The 25,143-nt window shown below is 46.9% G+C and overlaps 1 protein-coding gene across 1 annotated transcript in view; it reads right to left on the bottom strand.

The window, feature by feature from the left end:
- The window catches only part of BTC (betacellulin), a 29,413-nt gene extending 4,740 nt beyond the window's left edge, over window positions 1–24,673 (bottom strand). The window contains exons 1-3 of the mRNA XM_077814335.1: window positions 24,625–24,673; window positions 14,955–15,050; window positions 3,596–3,713 (exon numbers count right to left, since the gene is read on the bottom strand). Of these exons, the coding sequence (XP_077670461.1) occupies window positions 3,596–3,713; window positions 14,955–15,050; window positions 24,625–24,673 (263 nt within the window). The remainder of the gene's footprint in view (window positions 1–3,595; window positions 3,714–14,954; window positions 15,051–24,624) is intronic.
- Window positions 24,674–25,143: the final 470 nt, after the last annotated feature.

Here is a 25,143-nt window from a genome sequence, read left to right as displayed (position 1 = left end):
GACTTTGGGGAAGGGGTTGAAATGGGGGGGAGCTCATGAAAGGGGTGGAGTGGGGGCAGGGCCGGGAGGCAGAAGGGGGTCGAGCAGCCACAGGAAAGAGGGGAAGTTGGTGCCCGTGCATAGCTCAGCAGGTGAGGGGCTGTGCGAATGTTTCAGAGGCCAAAAGTCGAGGCTCACACACATCTTGGCCCCACATTCACGAACTGGGGGTAAAAGGTTGTTCAAACCTTGCATCCCACCTTTGCCATGTACCTCTGAAGCTGTCTTTTTGGAACACTTGCAGGGGAGGGATTGCAAGGGGGAAGAACCTTACCCCCCAAAGTCTTCATGGGGCAGCCAATGACTTCCTGCCACCAGGTGTGCGAGGCCAGGTCTACACTACAAAATTCACTGACGTCAGCATACCACCGCTGCAGTAATTGCATCGCTTTTGCCCCTACACTTTGCTCCTTGTGTTGGCGGTGCGCGTCCTCACCAGAAGCACTTGTCTCGATTGCACTGTCAGCGTGGTATGACTCCTGAATGCCATTAACAGTCGCCAGAAACAGTGCAGTATCTACACGGACACTGCAGCGACCTAACTACATTGACCTTGACTCCACACCGCTCGTGGAGGTGGAGTTAAGTCAGTGTAGCTGGGCAGTTACATCGGTGGGAGCAAAATTTAAGCACAGACACGTCCATAGTTAGGTCGATGTAAGCTGCCTTGCGTCGACCTAGCTCTGTAGTGTAGACCAGGCCTCAGTGTGCACACGTAAGAGTGAGACAAGCAGGATCTCTAGCCCCCACTTCAGCCAGGTACTTATGCCCTCACTTTAAGCACAAGTTACCCTACTAAGTCAGTGGAATTAGTCACATCCTTAAAGCTAACCGTGTGTTATCTTGCTGAGCTGGGGCCTTGGTGAGGAAGTCCTGAATAGGAGCGGCTTGGTTTGGACAGTGGAAAACCTTTCCCCTACTTTCCAAAGTCACCAGGGCAAATGCACAGCGATTAGTTTCCATACACTAGGACTTGGGAGACCTCGGGTTCAGTTCCCTGCTCCACACAGACGCCTGCGGGCCATGAAGATATGTGCACTAAAGATTGTTACTCTGAAACCTAAAGATTGTGAAGCGCTCATACTACGGTGATGGGGCCAGATAAGTACCTAAGACATCCATTTTGAAAGCTACTTGTATTTCTGGTTAAGATGAAAGCTTAGATTATACAGTCAGTCACAAGCGTCTCATGGATATAATTATTGCTCCTTTCGGCACTCTCAGTGGAATGGAATTGTACGCTGAAAGACTTTAACAAACAAGGAAGAGTAATCGTGTGCAGGAGACCTAACTAGGAAAACTGGAGCATCATGGGCCATGTAGGAAGTGGCTATAAAATGAGGACACATTCTGAAATATGCAATGCCCAATATTTCCACCTCTCTCCTGTCCAATTCTTAAAATGCAACCAAAAAAAAAAAAAACAACCCACCAACTGTTTTTAAGATATTTTTGTTCATCTTGGAAACTACCTTCACCTTCGACAATTCTCTCCAGGCAATTACAGCAAATGGAGAAATATATTTCACTGTGTGATAACACTGAATGAAGGACAAAACTGTGGTTAGAAAAGCCACACAAGATATCTGTGTTGCATCACGCCCATATTCTTCATAGAAATATTGTTATGATAGGAATATGGCATAACTAAGATATGTTTTATGCAAGATGGGTCATGTGAGGTATCACTGGAAAGGTTATGATCTACTGAATGTGTTTATCCAATTTGTATACATGTATCATTTCTGTATCTGAAGTTAGGAATATTGACTATGTAACAATTACAACTGTGTGGGTATTTGGGGGAATGCCCACCAGACAGTCGGCAATCAGCCTGGATGAGCCATTAAGACGAACAATAAGACTTTGAAGATACTAGTCTCCCACCTTCCTGAGATGTTGCTTTGACACTGCAGGGTCATGTGATGTCACCTAGTACGGAGTACCACCTTGGACACTGCTGGTATTTTTCCACTGGAAACAAAGGATTCCCGCTTTATGTAAAGCCTATTTAAGGCTGGGAAGTAAGGCAATCATGGCTCTTCTCTCCATTGCTTCCCAGCCCAAGAAGGAAGACTGCTAAAAACAACTGGAGAAACAAAGGAACTAAGCAGGGGAAAGGCAAGGGCTGAGTCCAGGCTGAGACAGGAGTCTAGCCTATAAAGAGACATAATTGGAACTCTGAACTGCAAAAACTCTGCAACCTGCCTAAAACATTTAGGGTGAGAAATTACTAGTTGTAACCGGTTTCTTTAGTGTATTCAGCTTAGTTTGTGTGTTTTGTTTTATTTGCTCAGTGATCTGCTTTGTTCTGTTTGCTATCCCTTATAATTACTTAAAATTTATTTTTGGTAGATAATAAACTTATTTTTTGTTTATTTCAAAACCCAGTTTGTGCAATTCATATCTTGGGGTGGGGGGGGGAAGCTGTGCCTACCTCCCTCCACATTGAGGGAGGGAGCAATTTTTATGAGCTTGCGCTGTGCAGATCTTCTATACAACGCAAGATAATATTTTGGGTTTACACTCCAAAGGAGGTGTGCACGTGATGGCTGGCCATTCCCCTAGCTGAGTCCTCCCACAGAGAGAGCTGATCGCAAACTCTGTGTGATTCTACAGTTGGGTGTCCCTACCTGTGTGTGTGTGCTGAAAAGGGGCTTGACAGCTGGTCACAGCAACACAGAATGAGTGAAGCCCAAGCTGATGGGACAGGAGGGCTTAGTGGGACCCCAGCACATCATGTGGCAACCCTAAAAGCAGGGGGGGGGAGGGTGGTCCAACCCATCACATCCTGGACACATCTTTGACCAATCCAATTCAGAACAAGCTGATCCAGTGTCCCTTCCTGGCAAAGATCAGAAGGGCAGCTTTACCGGAAAATTGCTTGGAAGCAGGACACGGACAATATTTTACTGGAATTTAACAGTAGCTTAGCTAGAATTGCAGGGGAACGATCAAACCCTTCGGGCTTCTGCAGCATGCAATTTTAGCCCTTCTCCAAGCTGCTTTAGGAAACTGACCCTGCTGCTGAAGACAGCAAGAGCTTTGCCGTTAACTGCAATATGAGCAAGATCAGGCCCTTTATGAATATTTTTGATCTCTATTTAAAAATTTGTTTATCCCTGACTAGCATTCAAAGTACCTAGGAAGACAACTAGTCAAGCTTTCTATTTACATTTTCACTGAAAGGAAAGGTTTCACAAAAGGCTCCTTCCCACTATCGTCACCTGTGTGTCTCTGTGTTACTGGAAAACCTAAATACTATTTGACACAGAAGGTTTTGCTTGCGTACTTTCAGCCAGCCTGGGAAAGGTTCCAACCTTGAACCAGATTCAAAACTTTCATGCTCTCACGTTTCAATAGGAGCGTCTGCGTCACCCTTTCGAAAAGCTCCTGACACTTTGGAACAACCCCCAGTGCTGAGAAAGCAAGTGGAGGGTTACGTGGACCAAGTTAGTTAGGAGTCAGTGTGTGGATAGCTAAAATATTTTCACCATATCAAGCCCCGGCTAGTGCAATTTTATGTCCTTCCCCTTGGTTTGGAAGTTTTACTTACACGCAAGCTGGTATCTCTTCCGACATGACATATCGACATCGCCCTTTGACACAGTAATGCCTGTATTCCTCGGGGCACTTAGAAAAGTGCCCTCTCCGCCGCAACTGCGTGATATTATCTACAAAAAACAAGAGTGAGTTTTCAAGAGGACACAAAACCAGGTTTACGCTACGAGCGATCAACTTCACTGCCACGCTCCTCACAAAACATTTCCGTTCTGTAGGTCACGTAGGTGGATAAAACGCGGGCCCGAACCCCAAAGGTAAAATTCCAGAGGAGCTATAAGATGTCAGATGAAGGAGTTCATTAAAAATAAGCACACTGTCAACCACCACCACCACCATCGGATAAGCGGCCGTACCACCGCAAGAAAATTAAAAGCAAAAAATCGGCAAGCTGGAAGACTTGGCAACTGAAGAGGGACTTGATCCAGCAGGCATTATAGGAACACGGTCAGATGGCAAGAGTCAATGGGATACAAAACCTGGCGATGGGACAGATTAGGTTAGAGGTGAGGGAGTGGCACCGTAGCTAAAGGAGTCCATAGAATCTGCAGGGGAAAATTTTGGTTGCACGGGACCATGTAGTAGAACGTGTATGGATGCAAATCCCAAGTTATAGGAATACACGTATTCTGGTAGACCTCCAGATCAGGAAAGACTGTTATAATGGGTGACTTCAACTTCTCATAAAGAAACCGCTCCAATGTCATACCAGGGCAAAGCTTCCTGAAGCTATTTCTCAACACTAGTAACAGCAGCTAGTTCTCGAGCGTGCAAAAGGAGAGGCTATTATCTATGGAGCCCTAAATAACTCAGGACTTGGTTCAATAAGTAAATACAGTTGAGCCGTTAAGCTACAGTGACAGCTACATAACTAAGTTCCAGATCTTTCAGGGGGAAATCCTGCGAACTAAGTACCACAGTGACACTAAATGTTAGAAAATGATTCAAAGAGCTAGTCTGAAAACTCAAAGTCAAAAGGGAAGAAGGAAGTTTAAAAATCTTAGGATAGAGGCTACTTACATGGCCATGCAAGAATCACAGCCCTAAAGAAACACATCCAGCTAAGGCAGAAAAAAAATATAAGCTAAAATTATGATGGCTAAGAGGGAATCTGAAGAGCACTTCTGGGACACAGCTAGGTCTCTGTGTGGCTGAAAACAGTGTTGTAATATTTCCTGTTGTAATATTGGGTCAAACAACTGCTGGCCTTTGACGGTCTAGCCCCACGCTACTTACCATCTCATATACTATCAAAATGCCGACTCCCACCCCTGCTCTCCAAGGATGCCAGGCTCCATCGCCCAGTTGTTCAAACAAATCCCTCAGTGCATTCACTCAAGCTGCCCCTTATGCTTGAGAGGTGTTCCTAACAAACATCTGCAGAGCTACCTCATTGTCCTTCCTTCCAATCCCTCCTTCAAACACTCCTTTGCTGTGATGGCTACAAAAAACTTGGCAATAGCTAGGCAGCTGACGTGTCATTCCCGTTTTCTTGTCATTCCCAGTCCATAATCACCTGTTGTCTCTTGTCTTATGGTACACAGTTTAAGGAATGGACCACATTTTTGTTCTGTGTTTGTGCAGCACCTAACACAGTGGGGCTCCGATCCATAACTAGGGTTCCTAGGCACTCCAGTCATGCAAATAAATACTACTGTGCCAGAGGTAGACCTTCGAAGTGTGAAAACTTCAAAAGGCTAGCACAGTGAGAGGTGCCAGGCTCTACAGGCCCAGAGAATGCCCAGAGACTTGCGCAGCGATAAATTTTAGATGTATTTGTGTGAGCGAGGGATTGTGTTCTAGCTCCCTGGGAGAAGGTTACGGTTTCCTCCAGGAACTAAAATCAGCAGGGGAAAATTACTACAAGGTTTCAGACAGGTAATCGGCTCCACTGAAGTACTGCCCCTAGGCAGAACTGCATATACTGGTTCAGACTGGGTTCAAGAGGCCCAACAGAAAAGAATGGGCCATTGGTATAAAGGAGCAGTGTGAACTGACTCAGGGACCCTCATTTGATCCTCAAATTGATGTAAGACTAACAGAGAGAGCAAAACCCTGTTAGAAGGGTTGGAAGGACTGGAACTTGCCAGTCTCTCCAAGTGGAAGATGGGTGACACCTGGTAAGCTTAGCAGGTGCGTCGACCGTTTACTGTTGTGTGACGTTTTCTCTAGTTGTTTTTGTCCTACGTAAACAGGCTGTGCTCTGTAAAAGCTGGCAGGTTGCTGGTAACGCTGTCACACACCTGGGAGAGAGCAGAATTGCATGTGCTGGACTGAGGTCAGACCTGCTAGGGGATAAGCACAGTGAACGGCCGGGAGATGCAACCCTAAAAGCACCATCTGGAGGGAGAGGGATGTGAAACCTGGACATGCTGGTAAAGCAGGTGCCTCCTCTTGCCAAGCCTCTAGGTGTCAGCTGAGCACTGACAAATTTATAGCTGGAAACCAGTCCACCTATATGTTCACATCGTTCAAGGCAGGTGTTAGACTGGTAAGGATGTGTTTATACTTGAGAAAATGCTTGTAAATTGCTGCATTAATCTTACTTGTAACATCTATGTTCCATGCTACAAAGTACAATATAAGTGTTTTATAATTGTCAAAATGCCTGCCCTGAACTTGTGACTACAGACAGAAAGAGTAAATTCCCCCGCCCATCCAGGAGGACTATTAAAATTAAGTGGGTAGGACGAAAGCTTTTTTGATTACCCCATCCACCCAAGGAGAAGAATGTGCAGAAGGACTCGTCCCATTGGTTGGAATGTAGGACGAGGGAAATAAAGATAGTAGACAAAGATTGTTCATCTCTTTGCTGTTTGGACTCTTACAAGGGCTGGAGCTAAGAAACAAAAAGCAGAGATCCCCAGGGTCAACCTGGGTTAGCCCTGAAAAGACATTCCATTTCACCTTTTGGAACCAAAGACCGAACTCCTTTGTGCATATATGGTACCTGCATTAAACATAAAAATAACTCTTCTCTTTTTCCTAATTAATAAATCATTCACTAGTTTACCATAGGATTGGCTACCAATATTGCCTTTGATGTGAGATCTAAGGCAGTGCTTCTCAAGCTATCTGATGTGGGGGACTGGCAATATTTTCCCCCCAATGTGCGCGCAGACCAGCAGCCGATGGTTCGCAGACCGGCACCGATCCGCGGACCACCACTTTGAGTAGCACTGATCTAAGGTATAAATTGACCTGGGGTAAGTGACTGGTCTCTTGGAACTGGGAGAAACCTGAATATTTTGTGATTTTTGGTGTAAGTGACCATTTATCACGAAGTCCAGCTTTTGCCCGGGTGACTGGAGAGCCCACAGGGACGGTCCGTGACTCCATGGTAAGACTGTCACAGGGATCCAGGAGTTCACATTTGTTACTGAGTTGGTGAAATCTAGGTATAGAACATACCACCAGGTTGGTGTGTTTGCCCTGTAGTTGGCACACACACTTGTGAAGCACTCCAGACAGCATGACGATCCCCATCCATAGATGGCTGGAGACTTGAGACCCACAGGGGTATACTGGAGGGGGTGCAGTTAACCCTAGAACTGATTTAACATGCTTAACCCTACTAACCAGGTAACAGCAGGGTCCCTGGACATGGCTGTCACTGGAACCTGGGCACATACCCTGGGGTGGTGGGTAGGGTAAGTGAGCATTTCTGGCCCGGATGCGAACAAAGCTCTATACACCCATTAGGGTAACGGAGAGGGAGGCACAGGGATGTATTCCTACTCAAAGCCATATTGCTGTGTGAGCCAAGGAGCCATCACACACATGAACAGATGTTCCCCTTGGCTGTGGCATGGCTCCTCTTGACCAGGAGGGTAAGGTCCCGTAACACCACCCAGCACAAAGAGAATAATAAAAATTACATGCAAAAAAAGAAAAAGTAAGTGTTCAGTTGTGACAGGGCATTAACAATCATGACCCTCAAGTCAGGAAATCCCAGCTGTCCAAGTTGCTCCAATCACAGCAACGGCTGCACTGAACATCCTACTTCTCCCACAGACAACACTCGCCGTGTTAATATTCTAAAGGTGACTTGTAAAAACCAGGAGCAGACATTATCACATAGGCACAACCTGGCTTTATGGACCCCACATTATGAGTGGGATTTCCTGACTCTTGAAGGCCTGATAAAGCAGCCTTTGTTCTGTGGTAGAGAGATTTTGCATTTAATTTCCCCGGCATTTAGCAGAAAGGAGGAAGAGGAAAATAACCTTGGCTACCTGCCTTGGGAGGTTCCCAGCTTGCCCAGCACAACCTGCCAAGCTCCACAGTCGAGCAGCTCTTCCCTGGGCAGAGCTCTTAAGTGCTGTAAGCTCCCGGGTGACAGCAGTTCTAGTAGAGCCAGCTTCAATTCTGGCCTCTATAACTGCTCCTACGTTTCCTGACAGGAAGCTATTCAGCCTGAGGAGGTCACAGGTTTAGCCTGGTTAAGGTTACACGGACTGATCTCAAAAAGCACCTATGCCATAAGGAAAGGCACAGTCACTATTGTATAAAAGTCTTCTAATGTTCCTGCTGGTCAATGTCCATAATACTTACCAAATATAAGGAGTCTCGTCTCAACAGCCAAGCGAGTTGCTGCATAAATCCTCTGCCTAACAGCATGAATCCATCTGTGTTTCTACCCATGCCAAAGAACAGCCACCTTCCGCTACAGAACGGAAGCCGGACTTGGTCAGGGCAAGACGGACACCACACGCTTCTCCACTCCTCTGCCGTACCATCCATACGTCCATGCCCACAGCAAGTGTCACTAACCACCATGCATGAATGCTGCATTCCAATGGACCCCAGAACCTCTTCAAAACTACACCGCTTCAGGGACTCTTCCGAGTGTCTGGAATTAACCCTCCACGCTTTAATAATTCGCTGTAGGACGGGTGCGATCCACGAAAATGGCCTCTCTCAACTAGTCCCCGTTTTGGACACCTGCAGAGTTCCTCCAAGAGTTCAGTCAACTGGTACTGAAACCCTAATCTGCCCCTGAACCCCTAATCTGCCCATGCTCTTCAGGAGTAGAAGCCATTACCAGAGACATTTCAGAGGAGGTCCCACCAGCACAAAAGTGCTACCACACTGCAGGGCAAGGGGAAGAAGCTAGAGGAACAGAAGTTAACAGAGGAAGAACAAAGGAGCAAAGGGCATGAGTGATGGAAAGGGAGGATGTGGGATAGGGAGACAAAGGCAGAGAAATAATCAACAATTTCTGTAGGATATGTCTGAACATTTTTGTTTCCATGAATGTTCAAATGCCTGAACCTCACTATTGCAAGTACTCCTGGAAAAAGGTATTATTTGAGTATTTATTACTCAATACCTATTTCAAATTGTACCTTAGGTTATGAGAGTCCCAGGGTGCACTCATTGGTGAAATGAGTCACCCAATCAGGGACTAGAAATACCATCACGGGATTTAAAGAACCATCATAGCTCAGAACACAATGAACGCAGACAACAACCTGCACAGACCATGAATTATTCTTTGCAGAGATTCGGGAAGAATTTCAGATAGAAACATTCAAAAATTTGACAACCTGCTGCAGGACAACATGCCAACAGGGGTAGCGGGGGGTGGAGACTCCACAAACATGTTGAATGCTATTCAGTGTGAATTATTTGGTCAGCTCAAGTTTTTAGCGCTTTTCTCCCCCTCCCCCCTCTCTATTTTTGGTGTAATTCTTAATATTTAACAAGCTTAGAGTTTTAGGAAGGTCCTACCTGGCTCTAACCATCCGAGCTCACCAGCAGTTAACTTGTGTTAAGTATGCATGAAATGCCAAGCTCTCGTCATCTACTATTCACTAAAGCAGCCTTACCTGCAAACCGAACTGTGAACACCTAAATTCCATATCCAAGATCAGGATGCAAGTGATGTAGCAGAGCAGAAACGAAGCTCTCCTCCCTCCCAGAAGTAATCATCACCAGGGTTAAAAGTTAATTCTAGTACAAAAGAATAATTAGTCTGGAGTATAGCCTTACCCTGCTGGTGCTAAGCAATACTCTAAAGAGCACAACACCAGCACCTAAGGGGATTGTGTTCTCAATGGCCAGGATATCTAAACCTAATTGCTCTCTTCTCTGTTTCCAAGAGACGGTATCACGGGGGAATAACATGGCAGCCACTCGGGTCAGCCTTGCTTTTGGGGCTGTACAAGGCTTTTTGGTGGATTCGATGTCCCAAGATCATACGTTTTAAGAATCTGCCTGATGACACTATCACTGCTGAGCATTTTGATATATTGACATTTCATCTCACTCTCACCATCCCATAATCAGTAAGAATTTGCATGATGTGGGGCATACAAAAATCAAGGTAGAAGACTTCTAATGCATAAAATGCATGTACAAATGCTCCCCACGTTACACAAGACCGGACTTACGCAAATCCGCACTTACGGAAAGAGTTCTGTAAGCTAGAAATAGGAGGGGTTGGGAGGTTTTCTGGTGTAATGGTCGGGTATACGTTTCTGACTTACGCAAAATTAGAGTTACGCAAGGCATTACGGAATGGAATGATTGAGTTAGTCAGGGAGCATCTGTATTTAACATTTGCAATATCAATCAATAACCATACATATCTGAATAATAGGGGTACATGAGGAGGGGATTTGAGAGTAACAGCACAGACCTCAATCTTCATTTGAGACACTGCCCACTCTTTTTAATGTGAAAAATAGTCAAACAAGTATTACACACACACAGTTATAATTTTAATAATAATTTTAATCAAATACTTCATTTGGAATCATAAATGATTACTAGTGTTCTCTCTCACTCAAACTACAGTTGAGTGTCCTGATATAGGATCATAGGACTAGAAGGGACCTCAAGAGGTCATCTAGTCCAGTCCCCTGCTCTCATGGCAGGACTAAGTATTATCTAGACCATCCCTGACAGGTGTTTGTCTAACCTGCTCTTAAAAATCCCCAATGATGGAGATTCTACAACCTCCCTAGGCAATTTATTCTAATACTGGTCACTATTTGTCAATCGACATTCTCATCTGCAAATTCTAAAGCTGATTTTGTCAGGTCATTGCAACACACATACCCACACCACTACCCTTCACCTCCATGTCCTGCACAGAATATGGTACGAGGCCATTTGACACGGATATATCCACATTTCACAGATTTACATGGTACCACACTCCCACAAGAGCACTTGATAAACTTCAGAATATCTGGAGGAGCAAGTGAGACATTGTCTGGTACAATTTCTGGAAACAGATTTGGAACGGTCATCACATATCCATCCACGCTGAAGTGGATGGAGTGCTGATGCACTGGGAGCCAAAACATTTTCCCACACACGTCTGAAGATATGCTTGTTTGACATTCTTCTATACATGCTTCACAGCTGGTGATGAGGAACTGAGCGCTTTGGTGTTTACATGGTACCGTTGCCAATTTATGCCGCCGATGGTTTCTATCATGCTTCAGACACGGTGGCACAATTTGAGTGTCCGTAGCATGCAGCCATGAATATTGCTGCCCAGCAGAGAAGGAAACATGCAACTTGCAGGATCTTCAGCACAGTGCCTTTGACAAGACCAAAATAGGAAGTTCCTGTATCATAGTCTAAGAGTGCGCAGGCAGCGAGGAGTCCTGGTACAATGTTCCAGTGTTGCCCGGCAGTCGCACAGCTGTCCATCACAGCTCTCTCAGACTGGGGGGTTCCCGTGATCACTAAAAACATTACACACTCTTCAAATCAATGGTGCAAGAGTAGGGCAAGTACATCAGCATCATCTGATAATAGTGACGTTCCCAATGGTTGCTCTTTTGCAACCACCACCATTTGTTGTGCAAGGATGTCGTTGGCTTCCTCATCCATGCTGGCCATATATCTTCTCTGTTGATCACCACACCTGCCTGGTTTATTTCAACTGGGGGGATGTTGGGTCTGCCTGCAATAACCAGCCAGTGCGTTGCTGGTGAAACTTCTTGTCTTGAATGAGTTCTGCACAAAATTGATGTCCATCAAACGTTTCTTATTTTCAGTTACTGTCAAGACAATTTTCGCTGGAGGTAGCTGTGTACTTGTATTCAACTGATGCACTCTGCTTGCTTCTGTAGCTCTGCTGGATCCTGTGACACTCTTTGTGCTGAAGTCTTTGCCCCGTCAAAGACAAGTCATACATCATTTGCTGCGAAGATGACTTCTTCTGAAGTATGTCAAGTTGACACCTCTGTCAGCAGCTGCTTCTTTAGGTTAGATTTAGCCGGGCAATCCTCATGTCACCAGAGTCCGTGAACATTGACATTGGTACAGGACTGACAAAATATTCTTGAGGTCAGACTCTCATGAACTTGCTTGTAGGCCTATTGCTCTTGAATAGGCAAGGTTGGTATCAAATACCTTTGTAGGACCAACCTACATGCTTTTTTGTCACCACCTGCATCTCTACTATCCTCGATATTGTGTCATAGAACCTGGCAGGCCAGCTTCGTTCAAATTCTTGTATTTAGCAAATTCCCGTTGTAAGTGCATCATCGGCATTGACTGGTGCCACCCTACTATTGCCTCTGTGTGCTTAGATGGGCTTAAGGGACTGATGCATACCTCTAGCTTCTTACCAATGACTTCTCTGTTCATTGCATCTGCAACAATCCTAGACTTCGTTTCTTCTTTGTGGATCGCTTGTATTGTATTTGATGTGTGTTTGGCTTATGTTAGCGTCTATAACTGTTCAAGGGTGGAAAAATAATTCTCATGAGTGAATATATAAGAATTTGTTAAGTGAGCACGCTCAGAGTACAAAAATATGCTTTGTGCCCAAGGTCGAGTGGGGAGGATGGAGCTGTATTAGCAAAGTATACTGATACAGACATCACTTGTGTACCTTCTAGCTAATTATGTTCCATGACAAAATATTAGTGAAGTTTTCATTAAAAATAATTGAAATTCAATGAAAGTGGTTTCACTGTCACCTGGCTTCTAAAGCAGGAGGAGGTGGTAATAAGTACTCAGATTTCAAAATGCTCAACAGTGAGACAGTGTCATCAGGCAGTTTCTTTGAATTTAGGGTCTTGAAATTCAGAATTCTCTCTCTCTCTCTCTCACACACACACACAGAGCTTGCATTTGGCTACCAGACTCGAATATGTCACCACTAGATCATAGATCCCAATTACATCAGAAATGGCCTAAGGGATTATTTTTAAACTGCTGGGTGTATCATAAAGAAATGAGTTTGTTTACCTTGTAAGAAGCAGCTGATTGACGCTGCTCTCATTTAAGTTGCAATACCAGCCTATAAAACAGCAGCCTGAACTGCAGCCGCGTGTCTGTGTCTCCCAGAAAGAGAGGGCAGTACCACAGCAGCAGCCAGATCCTGCTAGGAGTGCAGGATTGGAGGAGGGAAAACAGGTGTCTGAAGTGGAAATCCCATGCTGCCAGGAGAAAACATTCTAGTGTGGGCATGGCAAACTGGCTGAAAATCAGTTCCTAAAATCATTCCATTACAGTCAATGCACTGCATTTCCCCAGCTCATTAAGGCTCCCATTATCAATGCATTCCATACTGTCAGAGTTTCCTGGCATCACAATTCACCGGTTATAAGGCTGAAATGAATCTAACTTACCTCTCTAACATACTGCTGCTCTCGGTTTGGAGCATTTCTTTAAAGAAGGCCATTCTAAATTCTTCCTACATTCTTACCAACAAACAGAAGTGTGGCCTATTAACGAAGTCACACATGTGCATGCTGCGTTAGTTTCTCTTTCTCCAAATTGTAACGATACAACCGTAGGAGGGATTTTCACATCTCCTTGGCCTAACTCGGCTCTCACTGACATAAAGACAAGACTCCCACTGCCTTTGATGACAGCAAAGTAAGGCCCATGCTGAATGCTTTAGAAAATCCCACCTTTGTAGTGTCATTTTTTAAAATGCAAATAGGATTTAAAACGTTTTATTATTTAAAAGTCTCTTTTCAGTAGATACTGAATTTTTGCTGCATTGATCCTTTTTGTGCAAGTGGCTGATAGTTTGTCATCTTGCTGCCATACAAGTTTGGCCTGTAAGTGTCCCACTTCCTACCATTAGCCAGGATGATAGCCAGTGATACCCTTCGCTTCCATACCAGGTAAAGCAAAGTTAACAAGATCTTCAAGCAGCACCACTGTGCTGCACTGGGGAGATCTCGGTTAATTTCATTTGGGTGCTTTGTTCCAAACAGGAGAGGAGCAAGGGCACAAAACTGAGCCTAAAGAAAAGAATTGGTACATTATACCAAGATGTACCCATCTGACCTGATCCCAGCAGACAGTAGCCTTCTGCTATTTTACGGGGTGGCAGGAAGCCACCAAAATCCAATTAATTCCTATATCTGATTTTGCCCAGTTTAAAATTTTTCTTTTATAAACATACATATTATATATATACATATATAAGTCTAAGGGAATCAGACTATTAGTTGGAGAGCAGTGACAATTCCCGAAGGGATTTTCCCTCAAGTCTCCTGCTCTTTTCGGAGCATGATGCTATTCCCACGTTGCTACGATACATGCCCACAAGAGATGGGCGCGCGCATGTCAAGGTAGCAACAGACCCACATTTGGGCAATGGCAGTTCTGATGCTTCTGTAAGACCATCCTGGGTCCGGTGTATGAATGACACTGGAGGCAATGGGGCTGAGGTGTGCATATCTGAAGGCTAAAACCTGGGATTAAGGACATGCAGAAAGCATACAAAAGTATCCCTGGCACACTGCAGTCCTGGCAACCAGATCTGGAGGGGTTCCCTTCCTGGATAGCCTGAGCTGCAACCACGTGAGTGGAGTCTAAATGCAGCTGAGAAGGCCTGAAACACCAGCGACACATTCCATAACCACTGCCCAACGACAGCTCAGGCTAAGAGTTTTCGAACTCTCCCTCTTATGATGCAGCAACAAACAGCATGATCATAAGGAAGCCGAGTGGAACCATGGCCAGCGTTAACCTTGTCAGTGTGCGCCGGGAACAGGCCAATTAGCTCTTTGGTGGGGCACGGGATAAATGGTTTGCAAAACTGAATCCAGAACAGTTTGCGGCGTAAAGAGCTTTATTTCAGGAGTTGTACGCAGTGCTACACAGTGCTACCACATCCCCAAAGCAGACAGCTAGGGGCACGTTAACGTTATCTTTCATTTCCAGATCACAAAGACACAGTTATTAAAATACTGTTGCAAAATCAGTAATGCACCTTGCAGGCCTGTCTACCCCAGGATGGACACTGGAGCACTGAAAATCGCTTGGCTGTTTGTAGCACCACTGAGACCTATACTGACTGTACCATTTCAACTCATTGGTTTGTTTTTAACCTGAATCGGTATCTTGTTATAACACAGAGTTACCTGTACATTCCTCCGGAAAGCTGCATACGGGCTTCTTCACTCCGTAGTCAGCAGTCTCGTTCCAGCTGGCAACCACACAGTTGAAAACTGCTAGGCCTTCAATTAAAACAAAAAGAGGTTATAACAGGGTCTTCAAAGGGCTCCACTTGCTCTGGCTAGGCGCGGGGTATACACCACCACCGACAGCTAGCTGGGAATTAGAAAGGCCTGAGCAATCCTCTCCTAACTTACAGTTCTGGTGCACGTTCCTGGCCACTCCCCGTGCGTCACCTCTGGAGCGGAATGGAGCTCCAAGCAACGTCACGGCACGTTTCATTAGGGACCTAACCTGACAAATGTCCCCTACTTCTATCACTTTGAAATATGGGATAAGAGCAACAAAATGCCAATGAATGAAGGGAAAGTAACTACTAGGTTAGAGGGAAGAGACCTACTCTTTAAGGCTCATGCAGTCTGATGGATTCCTTGGCCATGTAATTCCTATTAGGCCCAAACTAGCAATTAACACACACGCGCTGAGTGAAGCAGGGTGATCTAGGAACCACACAACACGGCCTCTCTCCCCTGCGTGCCAGACCTCTACACAAGCAAGAGACTCAAGCAAATACTTTGTCATTAACATTTTAAGCCGTACCACACCCAGCCCAGCCGCGATCGGGCAGGGTCCCACACTATCACACAGGAAAACTGTGATCGGAGCGGCCTTGGCAGGCCTGCCCCCTCAGCTGGCAGGGAGTTGGCAAGAGGTGGCAGGCTCCCAGAAAGGCCAGCAAGAGGCAAGGACACAGGCAGCCAATATTTCAAGCTCAGGATGGGAGAGAGGGGCCTGAGCTCAGAAAGCAGAGGGTCAGGCTCTCCCTGTGGGGCAGGCTGAACTGCCCTGTTAAGGGAAGGGGCTGGGCCCAGTGAGAACGTTGGGCCACGGCAGCATTCTCACTGGTGCCCGGGGAAAAGGCAGGAAGTTACGCGACTGGTGCCCAGTACAGGTCTGTGCTGCTTCCAGCACCACACAGGATGGAAACAGCCGAAGGGCAAAATGCACAGCACCGGTAGGTACCACTGCCGCCGCCTCTGCCAACTCTCATCTCCCCGTGTCCCTCGTCCCGCCCTTTCATCCCTCTTCCAGCTACTGGCCCCCTGGAGTACCTGCCATGGGGGTCCCAGCCAGCTCACCCTCTCCTACCCTGCTCAGAGCTGACAGAGGGAGGGCAGCAGCAGCTACTCATTCGCCCTGCTCCTCACAATGCTGCATGGGGCAGGGAAGCAGCCAGAGGGCTCAGAAGAAGCAGCCCTTCATTACTGGAATCAGAGCCCTTCGCACCTCTAGGCAGAGCCTTGACAACAGAGGCTTTTCTTTCTCACCTCCTCTCCTGAGCAGGCAATCCCAGGCCCCTTTCCCTTCTCCCTTGACCCACCTTTTGCCGCTGTGGGGAAACCCACATGAGGCTCCTTTCTCACCCTACCTCCATCGGAGGCAGGATCAGGCACCGAAAGTCAAGGAGAGAAAGGACAGCAGTACAGGGCTCCATCACTTCTCACCATGGCCCTGCTAACTTCACAGTCCATTTTTGTAAATTTCACATTTAAAAAGCTTGAATTTCAGGGTTTCAGATATGTAAATCTGAAATTTCACAGCGTTGCAACAAAAACTACAGGGATACGTATTTTAAAAAGGCAAAATAAACACGTAAAGCCCTTAAGAACATAAGAACAGCCATACTGGGTCAGACCAAAGGTCCATCTAGCCCAATATTCTGTCTTCCGGCAGTGGCCAATGCCAGGTGCCTCAAATCAGCATTTCTCAAACTAAGGATCCCACCCAAAAGGGGGTCAGATCACCCATTAACAGCTAAGTCAGAACTAGGATTGCTACATGACTGCTCTTGAGGCTTTTCAAACAGCAATTGCCTTTGGTCGTGCATCAAGCTTTATCCTTAGAGATGCTTGACGATCTGCTGTGTCAATGGACCGAACTGTTTCATATGAACATCTTGAAAAATTAAGGACAAGACTGAAACAACCTTCTCTCCTCTCCACAGAGGAACAGATGTGGGAGTGGAGTGCCACAGATCCTTAGGGAAGTCATGAGGCCAGGAGGCAGGATTGTATATGGTGGGCATTTTGCAAGCGACCAGTGATTTTGGTACCTCAGTTCAAGACACCTGAAGGAACCTGATCTTCAGAAAGCATTGAGCACCAACCTCTGACAATGACGCCATTTCAAAGCATCTCAAAAGTTGGATTCCTAAAAACTGAGACATCCAAAAGTCACTAGTCACTTTTAAAATCCTACCCTTACGTGTATTTCTAACTCTGCTCCTATTTATATCAATGGGAATTTTACCATAGATCAACAGTGGGTGCCTTTGAAGAATCCAACCTCAGAGCTCCTTGCCCATAGTAGGTTATCCTTATGCATAGTTTTATACCACTGTTCAAAAGTCAGTCAAGATAACCATAGATCTGTTTTCCATTTTACTTAGCATGGGTGTCACACCTAGGTCACCACAGTTAGAAACAGAAGAGATCCATCAGATCAACTGCATGACCCTGGAAATACAGAATACAGTACCCAGATAGTTAACATATTGCATATTTCACATACGTGCCTTGCTGAGTTTTCTGCCTGGCTTGCTGTTCTCAGTCACTGATCTAGGATAATAGCAGGGGAAGGGCAAGAGAAACAATTCTTTTCCTTATTTTAAGCCTGCCATAATAGCGTCCAGGGGCAGTCGAGGGGAAACAGGTGAGAAGCGGCAAGTTACACCTGTTATGAGAAGAGACAGCTCCCTCCCCTTCCTCAGTACTGCGTCCACAGAGCAAAGTCTCGACTGCGTATAAAGGTGATGGTGGGCTATTCTGCCAACCAGCTGGTTGCACAGAGGACAGAGTTACTGCTTTGCAGGTGGTGGGGAGGGCGGTTCTGTGTGTATTTCTGTCTCTCTGGGAACAGGCCGCACCCTCTCCAGGCATGCCTCTCATGAATGAATGCAGTCGAGTGGGAAGGGTCATGGAAGCAGGAGGCTGCAAAGCAGCATCTGCTCGGAGCACATGCACCTACTCCATACCACCACGCCCACAGCCAGAGCAACACAGACCGCAGGGAAGGTGATAGCACTTGCCTGCTTTGCAGGGACATGGGTGGGGAGAGAATCACCCCTCTCAACCGGCAGAGCTGCTTCTCAGCCTGTGGGAAGACTGCAGTAGCTTCTGCATCCCCACACCCCTTCCGCCAGGGCAGGAGGAAGAGGTTGGTGGGTCAGCACAGCAGTAGATACCTTCTGGCTCCTCACAGCCCCACCTGCCTCCAGCACCTGCTCACTGGCACACAAAGCCAACCTTCATGGAGGCAATGCAAATTGCTGGCATGGCTACCCCACCCCCCACAGACAACGGAGCCGCTCGAACCACAGGGGCAGAACTATCCCCTGACTGCTCCCCTTAAAAAAAAAAAAAAAGAGCTATATAGATATTTTCCCACTCAATCACCAATAATAAACATTAAGACAAGGGCACTGGGAGAACGAAAGAGACAGAATTTAGAATCTTGGCATCCAATGTTCACTCACGGACTCATCCTGGGATCATTCCATCTCACAGCTGGACACTTTATCCACATGGAAGCTAAGGCCTCAATCCCCTGACATTTGCCCACCTGTTGAATGCAAGCATGGGACCAGCTCCATTGACATCAGTCAGACTACTCGTGGGTGAAGTTCAGCGTAAGTCTAAGCGACAGCAGGATCAGGGCCTAAATCGTTATCTTAGATGCACTTGCAGCCCTACAAGGCCAACTGAGTACAGCTCTTGGGTGCCTATTTTCAGACACCTTAAAACGACCTGATTTTCAAAGAGTGGGCACCTAGCATTTTCTGAAAATCCCTTTCAGATGGGGTCTCTAGAACTGGAAGCAGCCAAAATTGTCAGTCGCTTATGAAAATCTTGGCTTAAATGTCTAATATGACTTAAATTCAGGAACTTTAGATTAGCAAAATAAAGCCACTGCAAAACCACTGTAATTGTAGCTGGGCAGAACTCCCTCCTCTCCAGAACTGTTAATACGTCAGCAATCAAGCGCCATCACATTCTAGCAAATGAGACAAGGATCTATCGCAAGTGTTAAATATAGAGCCAGTCCCATGTCAGGAAGCCTTTCCTGCCAAGTACTTCTCACCCAACCTATACCAAAGCACTTCTGTTTTAAAGCTTCCAGTTTAACTAACTTCATTTTTAGTTCCATGCTTAGGGCCCAATCCCGCACATGCCTACCCCCATGAGTAACCTGGCTAGGATGATAAAATTTCCTTGTTCTCCCAGTGGTTGGCAGAGATAAGGACCTGGATGACAGCTGGTTGGATTACATTCAATTTGGGTGAGAGAGAGGTGATGCTGTCTCTCTCCCACTGACCTGTTGTGACACCTTGGGCAAGACATTTCCCCTCTGTTCAGAAGCAGTGGGAGGGCTCTTCAGAGTAAACATGAAGGGACTAGGGCTCTAAAAGGCTGATTACAGGGGGTCATGGCTCCCATTTTCATAGGACTGTCGTCCAATCACAAGTTATTGGACTCAGTGGCATTCACCTACTTGGAAGAAAAGAATAATTCACTCTGTCACACAAATTACTGGGTTATCCAGGAGGTCAGACTAGATGATTAAACACAGTGGTCTCTTCTGGCTTTAACATCTATGAATGGGGTCCAGGACAAGTAGCTCCCTACAAACTTTAGCTGGAGGGTGTGGGGCTCTCCAAAGCAACCGAGTTTGTCGTCAACTCTTTTGAGCCTTCCAGCAAAAATAAAAAAACCTGTTCCTGCCAAACCCCATAAGAACTCCCTTAGCTTGCCAGTCAATAACAAAACAAAATTGTATATTATGCATAATTTCTTAATGACACTGTCTGCACACACACTAATTTTATTGACACAAGAGTACACAGAGCTTGCCAGTCCAAAAATCCCCACGCTGCAGGATAGCTACAGCCCAGAGTAGCACAGTTTCTATTCAATCACACGACACTGAGAAGTAACGAATCTCTGAATGGGCAGAATCCCATATGAACACATCTTATACCCCAACTGGCATGTTAAAGGTCCTAGTAGACTCCACAAAAGCACAGAAACCCGCTAGCCCCTCCTCACCCATGCAGCCCAAACCCCATAGAGCAGTAATGAAAGGGCTCAGGAGTTTAGCAAGTTGATGCTGGGAAGGCAGTACTCCCCTCTGCCATGCATTCCCCAAAGACCCAGATCTGCCAGGCCAAGTCCCTTCCACTCAAAGGCAGATGAAATAATGCGTGCCTCCTCTCTGTGCAGACGGTGGACTTTCAACTTACAAGTCTTATTTAAAATGGGTGAGCTCAAATCTAGCGTATCAGGGCAGGGATGAAAGCAGCCCAAAGCCAGCAAAATATTAAAATACTTGTTGCACTGATTTCACTAAAAAGCTGCAACACATAAAAAGAATGCCCCGCTTATCGTCAGGCATTAGCTTCTATGGGTTTTAAGGCTACTGAGAATGCTTAGGACCCAGATCCAAATTCACAGTTTGCGTGGCAATCTTGGCAGACTGTCACTGCAGGAATACCTGGAAATAATCATTTCTGACCCCCTGCCCAGGACGGGGCAACGTGTGTTCAGATGGAAATCAGAGCCAATAGCAGACAACGCTGCTGCATAGTATGTCAAAAGAAAGTAAATTACCACATGTATATAGGGCTTGGAAAAGTTACTCAGTGTCTACTAGCCCCCAGACTAAGCCTAATCATCAGGCCAAGACACACTGGTACCCCAGACACACAATCCCAAATCCCCCAAGGGCCACGTCCCCCTCATCTCACCTCACACCTTATCCTGCTCAGTCTCCTGCTGGGTGGGCATCACCACTGCTTCGGCCCCGAAGACCTTGCTCTCCCCGCAGCTGAATGCTGCCCCCCCTCCAAGTCACTTAATACTGGGCAGCCCCACCCTTGCCAATAAATCAGTGCGTGCTGGGATGACAGCCGTTTCAGCTCGTAGGGTCCCCTACACAGACAGCCCTCTGCTGATGTTGTTTGGCGCACCTTCCTTGAAGCAGTGGTAGGAATCCCACTCCCCAGCATCCTATTGTAACAATGGGGGACAGCTCCCTTCCCAGCCGCCTCCACACCCCACTCTATGCTAGCAGCCCTCCAGATAAGGCAGCAGTCTCTCTGCCAGCTCAGGCAGACAAGGCTGCATCAGTTTGCATCGCGCTTGTATCTGGAAGGTTCTTTCGGCAACCCCAAGGACTGGAGACATACGGCCAGAAAGAGCTCAGCAGACATTAAGACACCTACATTGAGGTGGATGGATTTGGCAGCTGCTAAGCGTGAAGTCCTTTTGAAAATCCAACCACGAATTGCCACCCCATCACACACACACCCCCAAATGAAACCTTTGCCATCAGCAGAACCTCTCACCTGATAAAACCACCAACTCACTCTGGCTAAGTGGATTCATCACGCCCTGCTGATGTACATATAACATGCCATACTTGTTTATTTAAATGGCGTTACTCAGAAGGGATTAGGAACAGTGTCCCTGTTCTGCTGGTGGTTTTCATACTCCTGTAAAAAGCCCAGAATTCTGGATAGTGGACTGTGCTATACGGTGTTCACATGTCCATAACACCAGCAGGAATCCAGCACTTTTCCGAAGGTTGGTAAAACATTTTATAGGGCAACTTTTTAGAAGTATACATAAAAGGGTCTAAGAAAAAAAAAAACCCAGGACCTTTAAAGCTTACTTCACCACCACCCCCCTGAGATGGGGAGAAAATTTCAATCCAGCCTTCGGTAAAGCAAAGCCTTTAAAATGGAGACCCTGCCATGAAAACACCAGTGAGATGGGGCTATTTTTCTACCTGCATGCTCCTTGCCCATTGATACTGATTGTTACAGACACGCACTGAGGGGAAACAGGGCAGGCATTCACAAAACAACCAACCCGGATCGTCTGATGTCTTGGAGCAGGACCCTGCAAATGGGAGACAGCAGAAGATTGGAAAGGGAAGATTAATTCCATCCCAAGTGCCCACAGAAATACGTATCTAACACCACACGTGGAGCACAGCCCCATGACGACGCAGGGGAGCTTCCCCTCGTATTACTACACACACTCGGAGAACAGACCTTCAGCCTGATGGGACAGATGAGCACTGAAAGCCCCACACCTCACACTAATGCTGGACAGAACTGCAGGTCTAAAGCCCCTCACGCATCAAATTGAAAACCGTCCCTCTGCAGACAGTGAGGGCAACCCAACCCACGGAAGGGAACATGCACAGGGGAAATATTACGAACTTGAGCCCTTTCTAGCTTCCTTATCACGTACCAGACGGCTTGACGGGCTTGTCGCTGGAAATTTATTTCCTCTCCCTCCTCAGGTCCCAATGGCCCTGGGAGACAGCGTCATGACAGGATAAGCAGCGAAACGACAGCACAAAGGCAAAGTGGAGCAATTGTGAAGGACAGCGATTGCAGCACTCATCACCAGACCTCCGCTGGCTCTGCCACGGAGAGCAGGAGGAGCAAGGCTTGACATGCCCACTGCGTCGGTGACCTTGTCGACACTGGACAGTGATGCTGCTCTAAACATACCACTATAGTTAAAGCAGCAAAGAAAACCCTGGTGCGATGTAGGTACACCACTGGAAGGGTGCTTTTAAGTTCAGACTAAGCCTAAGGCTGAAAAACAAAATTATTTTTAAAAAAAGACTTTTGGACCCTCTTTATACATGGTAAAGGACTAAAATAGGAGATAAGCCTAAGTCTTGTAAAAATCCTTTACAGTTCAACTTTAGGGCTGATATTATATCAGGGCGGGGGTGGGGGGGGGAGAGAGTCAAGCAACCATAACTTTTGCTAACAACTCAGTAAATCTATCCATCCCTCAAATACTTGCATGGAGCTCCCATTAGAAGTCAGCGGTTCCGAATTAACACAGAGCCCACTCTGACAGGTTTAATTTCAAAGTTACCAGGCTTCTCCCATCTTATTTCAGGTGGGGTTTTCTCTCCCCCTTCAGTAAGTTTTTTCTTGGTCTTTTTTTAAAGCAATCATTTAAAGGACTCCATTGAAAGATGGAAGAAGGACCATTCAGAGGAGCCTGGAACAGCTGTGACATTTCAGGCATGCATTTTAGGCTAATAAGCAGGAATTCAACCATTACCTGATAAACATGTATTTTGTTAAAAACTGCACATTGTTTATGCTAGCCAAAAATCCCTTTATTATTTATTCTCAGATGTTAAGTCATCAAACATCTAAAGGGGGTTGGGGTTTTTTGTTTGCTGAAAGCTTTAAACAAGACATGTTTTGAGCATAGAAGATTTTGGGGCCACACTTTATAAAGTATATCTTCAATATAAATAGCTAATAAGGATTAAGAGATGCTATATACATGTTACCAACACCAGTACTGTGTTCTACATGGTTATAAGTGCATCAGTCAAAGCTGTTCTTGATTGTTATAACCCAGGTGTTGACGATAACAACTGATCAACCATTTGTAAGACAGCTATCAGTCACTTATTAACCTTTCACATGCCATTTATAAATGCACCCTTAATCTACAGGGTGACTGATTCTTCACTTACTTTGGTCAAGGAGCCCAATATTCTATTGGTGTCTCCTGCTCGGACTGCTAATGGCTGTTGTGACGGGTTGGATCACAGAAAACCCCTTGGGACTGCCAACTGATGTGCTGAGACTACTTCTAACCCGTTTTCCCTGCCAGCGTGGGACTCCAGAACCCTGCCTGCTTGAGCCAGACATGCTAGCCTGCTACAAACACAGACCTTCTAATTTGCATGAAGCATATTCCAGTTACATCATATTCACACTCATTAGCATATTTTCATAAAATTATATCGAATCATAGATAGCGGGGTTGGAAGGGACCTCAGAAGGTCATCTCATCCAACCCCCTGCTCAAAGATCACAGCTCTGACCACACCTTTCCAGCAGCCACCCTCACCCCCATCACCCCCATAACCTGATGAGGGTTTTAACTGAAAATATCTCAAAGGGCCTATGCAGAAGACTGCAGCTTTTAAACAAGACACATCAGGAGTTTTGTAGCCAGATACACTCCATGCTCTAACCCTGATCTATGGCTCCAGGACCACACAGTGTCAGTATGTAAGAAATAACCCGTTTTGAGTTACAGGAGGGGGTGGGGGGCAGGAGACAAAGCCCCTAGTTACACCATGCAGCGTTGTTTTTCTTTTGCTATAATTTTAAACGCAGGAAGAACCTGAATTCTCAAGGGCCTTAAAATAAAATGTTTGTTCTACAGCTAAAAATAGCCCCCTTGCTCAGGGCAGATTTCTAAAGCCAAGAGACTCACAACCCCCTGGAAACAGGGTGAGGGCTGGCGAGGTCACCAGGCGAACAGCCAGGCTGACAAGCCACTGGGCACCCCAGGAAGGGCCAAATCAACCTGCCACGTTTGACTTGGGAGCTTTGGCCCTGCAGGACGCAAACAGCTGGCCGGGAGGGCGGCGGGGCTCTCCCTCGCCACGGGATCCCCCCGCAACGGCGGCAGCGACTCCCCACTCCCGGCAGCGCCCCTGGGCCCCCCCCGTCCCATTGCAGCCGCAGGTGGGGGCTGCCTTTTTGCTCCCTTCCCCCCCAGCCCGTCCCCTCCTTACCCAGCGCCAGCAGCAGCCCGGGGCCGCTGCCCAGGACCACTGCGTCCATCCGAGCCCCGGGGGCAGGGGGAGCAGCCGCCTCCCCCAGGCAGCGCTCCAGCAGCGCGGGGAAAGGAGCAGCGGCAGCCCGGCACCGTGCGCGGCGGAGCGCAACTAAACCCGGCCAGGGCAGGGACTGAACCAGCCGAGCCCGCCCCCTGCCGGCGGCCCGGGGCGCGGAGCGCGCGCCCGCTTCCCATTGGCTGCGGCGCGGGTGGGAGTCCCGCTCCCCGGGGCCTGATGGAAACTCTCCGCCTGCCTCGCGCCCCGCGGCCGGCCGCCGGGGGCGCTCCGGAGGGTGCTGCGCCGTGCACCGGGTGCAAGGCTGTGTGGTGGTGGACACCACGCCCAGGGGGGGTGAACGCGCACCTTGCATGCGAAGCTGATGAAGGACCCTCGTGCCCATCCACGCCCGTGTGGGAGTGTGTAAACGGAACTGGTGTGAAATCACACCTTTTCGTGAAACGGCTGCGGTTGGCG

The sequence above is a fragment of the Eretmochelys imbricata genome, chromosome 4 (genome assembly GCF_965152235.1).
Source record: "Eretmochelys imbricata isolate rEreImb1 chromosome 4, rEreImb1.hap1, whole genome shotgun sequence".
Taxonomy (NCBI): domain Eukaryota; kingdom Metazoa; phylum Chordata; order Testudines; family Cheloniidae; genus Eretmochelys; species Eretmochelys imbricata.
The sequence above is the reverse complement of the archived record's forward strand: the minus strand, read 5'-3'. Positions and strand labels throughout refer to the sequence as shown.